The following is a 10,000-nucleotide window of genomic DNA, read 5'->3' on the forward strand; positions in this document are numbered from 1 at the left end:
TCACGTCGCGCGGAAGACATTGTGTCAACATCCCGTCGGCCGAGGGCACAATGCGGCACTGACAATTGGCCCGACGGAGTGTGCGAGGAGCCAATCCAAAGGGCACCAGCGACGGGAACTGCCCCCCCCCTCCCCCCTTTCTTCGCTTCCTTCCCTCATTCTCCCCAGGGGCGTGGCAGTACCAGAATTATGTTAATTGTCCAGCTGGAGAGGGTGGAGGAGACCCGACGGCGCTGGCCTCCCCCGTCAGGTCAGGCCTCGCCGTCCTTATCACAGGGCATGACCCGAGGAGGCGTGGGCGTCTGCACCCTGCCACTGCACCGCCGCGCCCTTGTGGGTGTGGCACCGGGCGTACCCCCTTACGTCACGCCCCGAAGGACTCTGCGGAGTGCCCGTTTTAGCGCGTCGTGAGGCCGTGCGAGCGACTGCAATTACACCTTGTTCTCATGATTCCAGAGGAGGAGTTTCTGGTGTATTGTGGCGATTTCTTCATTAATGGAGCCTTTTTGGTCGCGTTCTAGATTTTCCCCGCCAGCCTTGGAATGGATGCGCGTATTTAAGTCTCCAGACGCGAATTACGTGCAGGAGGTATTATTAAGCCTTTTGTATGACTGCCAGAAGCTGCGGCGGTCATCGCGGGCTTGACAGCCTTCAGCCGCTGCCGCTGCACGACGATGGGTGGGAAGTCAAGCCCTGACGTCTGCTGAACGCCTTTCTCTATGTCTATCTACCTTTTTATCTGTCTTTTCGAGCCTTCCACTCACTCTGTATCTCCCTCTCTTTATGTCTCCCATCCACCCATCTCCTTTTTTTCTTCTATCTATCTTTTATTATATGTCCTTTCGTTTCTACCTACTTCTCAAACTTTCTCTCTTATATCCTTTTTTAAAAATCTGTTATCATCTTTCCTTTTCCTCCCTCCATTCCCTTCCCACCCTATCCATTCCTATCCCTTCCTCCTTTTCCTGTCTCATTCTATCCCTCCATTTTCTATCCCTCCCTCTTCCTATCCTTTCCCATCCCCCCTCCTCCTATCTCTTCCTATCCCTCCCTCCTCCTCCTATCCCTCCCTCTTCCTATCCTTTCCCATCCCCCCTCCTCCTATCTCTTCCTATCCCTTCCCTTTCCCTTACCCTTCCTTCTCCCTGCCACCTCAGGCCACCCACGCGTCTTCCAAAAGGCTTTTATAGCATAGAGATTAAATTATCTCACAATTACAGTCATCAGCCTCTCTGAAATTTACCACCGCATGCCTGGGTCCTTTCCTGGCCTGCCTCCTACCCGTCCTTTCCCCTCCGTCGGCTCTCTTTCCTTCTTTCTCGCCTCCTTCGTTTCTCTATTTATCTTTTCTTTCTTTCTTTCTTTCTCTTTCGTTATTTTCTCTCTTACTTTCTTTCTCTCTCTTTCGTTATTTTCTCTCTTTCTTTCTTTCTCTCTCTCTCTCTCTCTCTCTCTCTCTCTCTCTCTCTCTCTCTCTCTCTCTCTCTCTCTCTCTCTCTCTCTCTCTCTCTCTCTCTCTGTGTCATTTCATCTTCCATCTCTTCTCTTCTCTCTGGGTTGCTCTTCCTATTTTTTCGTTTTCTCAACATTTTATTCCGTTTTCTTTTACTTCCATTTCTGCTCAAACAGGCCTTCGTACCAAACGGTTCGCCTTTTCGCCCCTGAATAAGATGAGTAATGAAGATATTCCCCTGTGATGAGTCTGCATTTAGTCGGCTGCGAGTTCAGGGAGGAGAAAGTGCGGTTATTGATGAGTCCTGGCGTTATTCGCGGATTTCGAAGACCTAAAAAGGAGAGAGGATTGTATTTCTCTCCCCCTTCCCTGAGCAGTGGGTAGTTGAGTTGTTTCAGAGGATGGGCGGGCAAGTTTACGCCCATATAACGGGGCTCTGGCGCATGAAAGGGCGTCGGGGAGCACGCTGTGACTTATCTCGGATCTGACCCTAATTATTTGTTACAGTGATTAATGAACATCTGCAGGGGTCGCTCTTTGGGAGGTTTGAGAGCCCTCTGGTGGTGGTGGAACGAACAGGCGTGAATTCCCGAAGAGCCGAGGTGGAGATCGACGTTTTAAGGGTTTAAAAGTCTTGGATTTTATTTGATTATTTGTTAGTATCGTTTCGTCTTGGAAGTTTTGAAGTTTTAAGGGTTTAAAAGTCTTGGGTTTTATTTGATTATTTGTTAGTATCGTTTCGTCTTGGAAGTTTTGAAGTTTTAAGGGTTTAAAAGTCTTGGATTTTATTTTATTTTTTGTTTATTATTATTATTATTATCTTAGTTCGTCTTTGAAGTTTGGAAGTTGGGATGTTGCTGTGCTGTGACGTCGTTGTTTCCCGGGATGTGCTTTATTGCCCTCGGAGTGATGGCAGCGTCCAATCGCATTGGGCTGATGAGCTTATGATAAACGCCGAAAACCCCCGGGAATTATGCAGGAGGCACTCTGGACGCCCGGGGATTTAGACACGCTTTCCCATTATCAATTCCCGAGTGCAGCGTGCGTACTCTGTCGGCTTTGGTTTAGGAGGAGGAGGGGGGGGACTTTTGCGTACATCAGAGGGGAGGGGGAGGGTGGGGGTGCGTGGAGATGCAGAGGCCACGCGGAACGAAATCGAACACTTGGAGGACTTCCGAAGAGGAAATCGGACGTAGGGAAGTGGTCCCTCCGTAAGTCCTTCCACATTCCCTTCCTTCAACGGCAGACGGATCGGGGTTGTTATTCTCCGCCGGGACTGATGGACGGAGCGACGTCGGAGGAATCCCAATGCGGAAAGGGCGAAGGATGTCACCTTTAAGCGCTTCCCCGACCGTAGGACCTGGTGCTCGGGGGACGCGGGCGGCGGGGGTGCCTCGGCTGAGCAAGCCCTTCGAACGCCCTGGGATCCTTGTATGCATAAGGGCGTTGATGATCCCTCGCGGGCCTATCTAGGGCGGCCCACAGGCAGCCAGCGGAGGCCTAAACGGGAGGCGAGCAGCGGGCGCGACACCATCACTCACGGACGAGCGTGCCCGACGGCGTGCCCATGTTCTTCACACGTGCTTGCGGTGGGGGTGGCGGCCCGCTCCTGTGGTCGGGACCCCTGGGGCCGCGGACGCCGCTCCGGGGGCCGTCCAGGGCTCCAGGGCGCGAGATTAGAGGGCTTTCCTGAGCCCCGAACCTGGAGGAAGGGAAAGTGCGTGCGCGTGTGGGACCCAAAAGGGATTTGGGCGACCCTGCTTCTTCCAGGGGCGCAGGTGGACGGAGACTCGGCTCGTAAATCTCGGAGGCGACTCGGCGGAGACGAGGCTTTTAGAATGCCGACTATGCTCACATTTTAGAGTCATCTATATATGAATGTTTATATCTACATAAATTTAAGTGATTAAGCGTAAATATTAATGAGCGCGGGTGTGCAAGTTCGTAATGTGTATTACCTATCATATCCGCCGATCTCTCAAACGCAAATAGTCGATCAGTAATTTTTGCTGTTTGTCAATTATTAAGCGCGGATTTTATCCATATTTTTTATGGATACTCAGCATGGTAATCGAGATGTCATGTCGCTGTGTAGTTTTTTTTTCTTTTTCTTTACTATGTCAAGATAAAATCAAATGTGCAGATATGCGCAGATGTTCAAGGTTGCCAACATCACGGAATCCCTTGCTTGGGAGCTAGTAGCTTAACCGCGTCGGGAGGACAGGTGTTCTGCCGTCCCCCTTCCTCCCCTCCTCCCTCCCCTCTCCCCCTCCTGTCTTCTCCCCTCCCCTCTGCCCTCCCTATCCCCTCCCCTCTGCCCTCCCTATCCCCTTCCCCCTGCCCTCCCTCTCCCTTCCCCCCCTGCCCTCCCTCTCCCCTCCCCCCTGCCCTCCCTCTCCCTTCCCCCCCTGCCCTCCCTTTCCCCTCCCCCTGTCCTCCCTTACCCCTCTTCCCTCGCTCACATACCTCAAATCTCCACCTCCCTCCCATGATATTAAACCCCCAACCCCTCTCTCCCCCTCCCCTTCCCCTCCCCCACACCCCGACACTTTACTATCCGTAGTCACAGCGCTGAAAGATATTAGTCGGGTAGTGGATCCGGTGAGCGTCGGTCTGTCGGTTTGTCGGTCGGTCAGTGACATATCTCCCCCCCCCCCCCTCATCTAAACCCACACCCCATTTCTCTCCACGGATAATAACAGATAATAATTCGTCATTCCAAACGTGTGGATATTTTTTCTTTCTCTCGTCATGTCCTTGGCGTGATGGGATATTTGTCCCATCCGTCCTCGCCCTTGGCCCTCGGGACGCACCTCGCCCCGTAAGCATACTGTTCAGGGACAAATTCGGTGAAGCGTTCCCTCGCCCTGACGCTGAACCCGATCCGTCGTCGGCGAAGGCTCGGTTGGTCGGAGAGGCAAGGAGGAGGCGTGGGTAAGGTTCTGGAGGAGGGGCTGTGGCTCCGGCGCCCGCGTGCATGGAGCCGGGATGGGCAACATCATATTTTTCGAAGTAAGTGGGGTTTGTGGCTTGCTTTGAGGGGCGTGTCCGTTTCTCATGTATATATATGTGTGTTTATATATATTATATATATATATATACACACACGCATGTATATATATGTGTATGTGTATGCATATTTATGTGTATATATGTATGTATGTCTATATATCGCAACCAGTGGGAATGTCACTCGAAGAATTAATCACTTGCGGGTAAAAAACTTGTTCATATTTCCCGCGTTCTTGTCGCAGGATGTTGTTGTTCTCTCTAACGTTCCATTTCTGTTCCGGAAGGGTGACAGGAGGTCGTCGTTAAGAGGGAACTTTCTGGTAAGGGACACGCCCGTGATGTCCGTCCGTGTGCGTGGCTGCTTGTGACGTGCTCTGAAATATTGCCTTTTTTAAACTCCTAATCTCGCGCTCCCGAATGTCCTTGGTCGCGGGCGTGCGTTGGGAGTCCTTTTGCAGTGGGGGCATGGGCGGAGGCGGGTGGTGTGGGTCCCTTTCTTGCAACCTCTGCGGGCGTGAGGGGTTAGTGACTGGTGTGGACTGGTGTTGATGGCGTGTGACGGATTGGTAGCTTATGGTGGGCGTGCGGTATGTCTGCTGGGTGGAGGCGTTTCGTGGGTGGCGGCTTGGAGCGTTGGTTGTTGGGAGGGAGAGAGGGAGAGAAGGACGGAGGGAGAGAGGGAGGGAGGGAGGGAGGGAACATGAAGGCCATGGGGATGTTTTCATGCCTGCGGGATCTGCGGCGCAGGAAGGACGCGGGAATGCTTTGCACGCCTCTTCCTAGAATGAAAAGGGTGTGTCGACAGCCTGTAATAAAGTCAAGGAAAACCATTTTATCGTTCTACATTTACCACTGCTTCTCTTCCTAAATGACTGATTAAAAGTCACATTACTCACGCCTAGTGACAGGCGCGCGGGCGAGAAAGCGAGACACCTCACAACACCAATCTGTCTCCATTATTCCGCGATTTGCTGTTTCTCAACAAATTTCCGCCTCGTTGCGCCTCGTGTTCGTTCGTGTCGTGGCCGCGAGGAGGCGTGGCGGTCGCCCGTTGTCGCGGCTTCGGGCGTCAGCGCCGCGAACCGCCGGGTGACAAAGCCGGGAATAATGAGCGTGGATAACAGCCGCCGATGGGGCGCCGACTCCTCCCGCTTTGGTTCATGTGTGCGGAGGCCTCGCGGCGGATGTTCGGATCACGATCGGAAACCATTCTTTGCTCTGTTTCCTGCCTTATTGCTGACCGCCGCGGCCTCCGACAGGCGGCGGTCAAGCGGGATCTCTCTCCGCCTCTTCCTGTCTGGCGGAGAGACACCTGTAACGCCGCCAAGCTCGCCATTATCATTTCTTTAAGACTTAGGTGACAAAGAGGACAATAAAGTGGTTCTCACCCATTGTGTTTGGGTGCGAAGATGGCCCCGAGCGAGCGGGTTCCCTTTCCCTCCCCCCCCCCAGTCCTCCCTCTCGTGTTTGTGTTTCTGTGGGAAGGATGCGTCAGGGAGAAAGTTTACACGGGAGGACTCGAGGGCGAACGGGTCAGCCATTCTGATGAATTTAAATGCATTTGGGATAGTCCTCGGTGCCTTGTTTACATTAACGGAGTCGCATTCGATGAAGGTGGTTTGAAATCAGGGACAAATTAAATCTGTTGTAAAGATAGAATGAAATCTGTTGTAAAGATAGAATGAAATTTGTTTTAAAGGTAGAATGAAATCTGTAAAGGTAGAATGAGGCAAAAGTCTTCAACGGAATCTCTTGACGGACACTTAGAACCGTTGTTTGTTGATGGTCGTTTAGTTCGGCCGTGTCAGGAAAGCTGTGGTTGAAATCGCCGAAGATGAGAGTAACGGGCCTTCGTCAAAAGGCTCCCCTTGAAAATCTCAGCTATTGACACCTGCCTGCCATCTTTGTTGTTTTGCTTAGAGTCCGTAAGGTCGAAAGTCCAGTGCGTTGATGCGCTAATAAGCAGGTGAGAGGTGGTTCCTTTGTCACTGTGAATTGTGTTCGCAAGATGGTGTTGTTTACGCGACTTTTTTTTTATTTCTTAAAGGCAAGTGGGTTTATATTCGAAGAAAAGTGTAGGTTCATCGTAAAAAAATGTCTTTAATTAAAGCACAGCAGATCTTGTTTCTGTTTAGTACCAGCCACACATGTATTTGCGTTTGTGACTTCCCGACTAAGGGTTGTTTTAGGGTCTGGAACGCTATGGACTTCCGCGGCAGGAGGGAAAATCGCTGCGTCATAATGGATCGCTGTCAACCCCTCCCCTTGCCCGACACTCGAAGGGGCAGACCGCCGAAAGTAGGTGAAAATAAATTATACCCTCCATATGGCTCGATTTAAGGTAAATAACGATAGGCGAACGGAAGGAGGTAAGGGAAGAGGTGGGTGTGGATAGCAGGGAAGGGAGAAAAATAATAAAAAAGATGTTTAACAGATAGGTTTGATAGTTTGTTGTGGGGATGGGCGGGCGGGGAGGGAGAGATAGAGTGGATAACGGCCGCCCTTCCGACAAACAATCGAGCGTTCGCAAAAATGATTCTTATTGACTGTCACTTTTTTGCCAATTCTGTAATTTTGGTTACTGGTTTAGCACCTTTTTGTATTAATGGAGGACCCGTAATTCACCTAAAAAGGGGGATGAAGGTTTTCCCGAAAGTCCAGCCGAAGCCAAAGACGTTTCTCGAACCGTAAGGAAAGATTGCCTGGTCGTCGACATTCCCGATGGACAGATAAGGTGCCCAGCCTGATCTCCGGGAGTTTACATGTAGGCTTAACAGATTTGTGAACCTATTAGTACAGTGCCAGTTGTTGACCCATTCCCATTAACGATGTTTATCTCTTATTTTCCGTGTTTGGACCCGGGCTATCCGATTACCGAACTGGCGAGAGGCGGGCGAGTCTCTCCCGACGCGACGACCAGACCACGAGGCACCGACGGCTAGGAAATGTTTATTATTTTGAAGGAGTTTTTTTTTCCTTTTTTTTTGTCCTCGTTCTCTCTTTACTCTTTCCCTCGCGATGGTTGGGTTTATGTTTCCTTTCTCCTTGTCGGTTGTGAATGCGAGGGTTGTTTGGGCGCTGCGATAATTCGTATATTTACGTTGAAAGGGTTTATCACGGTTTTAATTATGATGAATGGCTCTCGTATTTATTTATTTTATATTTTATGTTTTTTTTTTCATATGTTCTCGCTGAGTAATGGTTCGTGTTCATGATCTTGATAAATGTTTCGCTTAAGTAAACACGGTTTTGTACAGTTACAAACGCGAAATTCTCTCATGATATAACCAGGCGGTCTTAGGTTATCCCATGGCGCTGCTGCTAAAGATGTTCCCTGGTATAGTCATTACCGCAGCTGATGATTGTTGCCCGCTGTAATTACTCCTTTTGTGGGGGTTATTAGGCCATTATTACGGGCCTGGAATTAGCATATGAATTAAATTTGCGGAAGGAGGTCACGGAAATGATTATACAAGAGAGGGCTATTCTTGTTGAGATTAGGTTAGTTCAGACATGATGGCGTTGTGAAGAGAGATCATTTTTCGGTTTTCTCTTTCAAGTCTGAGCGCATTGTTGTCCGATTGTCAGATGCATTGGAGCTAAGTAAGTTAAAAAATATACGGGAGAGAGTAAGTGGAGCGGAAGGGAGGGAAAATATGGTAAAGTGACGTCATAGCGCTTGAGAAATGGCGCGGGGTCAAACCTATCTTCGTCAGATTAGCATAAAGTTATCATTCACCCGGGATACATTCCTCGGAGGAGATTCGTCTTGCGGGCGCTCTCGTCTGGGACTGACGTTCAAGAGCTTCAGAACGCCCATGAATAAATTTCTCTCGTATGGGCCGCTCCGTCAAGAAGGTCGATGTATTTTTATCGTTTGGGAATTTGCAATGGCCGTGAATTACCAGGCTTGTAGCGTTTGAGGGGGAATTCTTGTAGTGTTGTTATTTATTGTGTTCGTCGGCGTTGATATAATTGGTATCGTTTTATTGTAGTTATTTAATAGAAGTTAGTCATGAGTATATAAAAGTGTTTGAATATTTGAGGATGTATTGGATATTTGAGGATTAGAAGCCACACGAAGGCTGCGTTGCTGGGAGCCAGGTGCACGCGACCACAGCAACAACCAAAACAAAAAGTTGCCGAAGTGAGGCGGGAGAGCAACCAGCACAGCGAGCACTTGTGCAATGGGAGGCTGAGGCTGCAATGAGAGCAAGAGGTTGTGCGCGGAGGCTTTGCAATCTTGCTGTGGAAATTAATCATTGTGTCAGCTGTTTGGCGAGTTAATAAGGGTTTGGGGTGGCGATCCTTTCGGTGTCTAGAACGCGAGAGAGGGGAGGGGGGGGAGGGGGGGGTGATATAGCATTTATACGCGGGAAACATGTGTTTGGAATTTCTTGAAAATAACCGAGGGGAAAATGATAGTGAGAAGCTTGAGAACGTGAAGGAGAACGATTTCAGGCGAGATTTCACTTTACAAGATGATAGTGGGAGAGATTGTAAGACTGAACCCACGCACAATTTCAGCAGACACTTAAATATATATTTCTACTCATATAGATACAGTTGTGAAAGATTTTTTTTTCTTCTTTTGATATAAATAGTCCAAAGTCCAACCAGATCGTCAAATCGCACCCACGCGCGGCCGTCTGACCTCGGAGGTAAAGATAGCAGAAGTTTTTAGGCTCTTCTCTCTTAGCCATTAATCCGTCGCGGTGCACTCCACATCCCTAAATCACCCAGCCCCTCCACATGGCCCGCCGAATGCCAATAAATTGCCCCAAAATACGAGCCCAAACACCTGGTTCCAAGGGTGTCCTGATAAGAGGGAGTGGGAGCGCATGTTTGAGAACACCCACGCAACACCTGTGGGGGCTCCAAGCGCAGGTGTTTTGGCGTGTGTGTGTCGCAGCAGCCAGCCACCCGCGCTTCCCCGACACTGGTGGAATTTCGGAAGTGTGGGGGAGGGGGAGGGAGAGGGAAGGGAAGAACGTGGGAGGGAGGGAGAAAGAGATGAAGGGGGGGGATGGAGTAGAAGAGAGAGAGGGAATGACTGGGATAAAGAGGGAAGGGTGGGAGGGAGAGGTAGAGGAAGGAAGGGAAACGGAGTGGGAGAGAGAGGGAGAGGGAGTGGGTGTGGAAGAGAGGGAGAAGTAGTGTGGGAGAGGGAATGGAAGAGGGAGTGGGCGTGGGAGAAAGAGGGAGAGGAGAGGGAGGGAGAAACATATCAGTGCTTGTGTGTTTCGATAAGCTTTTTGTGTGTTTGCATGTGTCAAATGTCAGGGACGACACTGAAGATGTACAGTGCATTGCTTATTCATTTTTTATTATTATTTTTTAGAGATCCCTCTGCTTGTGTTTTGGCTGCTAAAGAGGGCGGTGCTGACTTTTTAACGCTTCTTATTGCATCGTGTGTATTTGTCTTTTATTGTCATAGATATTTCTCTCGTTTTTTGTATTATTTTTATACTAATGTTTTCCTTTCTCTCTGCAGCAGGGGATGCGCGACGGGCCAGGCAAACCCCCACCGGACAA

At 49.9% G+C, this 10,000-nt stretch overlaps 1 protein-coding gene across 2 annotated transcripts in view; it reads left to right on the forward strand.

The window, feature by feature from the left end:
* LOC113809420 (rap1 GTPase-activating protein 1) overlaps nt 1-10,000 on the forward strand; it is an 857,618-nt gene that overhangs the window by 793,417 nt on the left and 54,201 nt on the right. For both annotated transcript variants that reach the window (XM_070131795.1, XM_070131862.1), the window contains one exon: nt 9,960-10,000. This exon is cut by the window's right edge and continues 76 nt beyond it. In XM_070131795.1, the coding sequence (XP_069987896.1) occupies nt 9,960-10,000 (41 nt within the window). The remainder of the gene's footprint in view (nt 1-9,959) is intronic.

This window comes from Penaeus vannamei, chromosome 1 (genome assembly GCF_042767895.1).
Source record: "Penaeus vannamei isolate JL-2024 chromosome 1, ASM4276789v1, whole genome shotgun sequence".
In the NCBI taxonomy this organism is placed as follows: domain Eukaryota; kingdom Metazoa; phylum Arthropoda; class Malacostraca; order Decapoda; family Penaeidae; genus Penaeus; species Penaeus vannamei.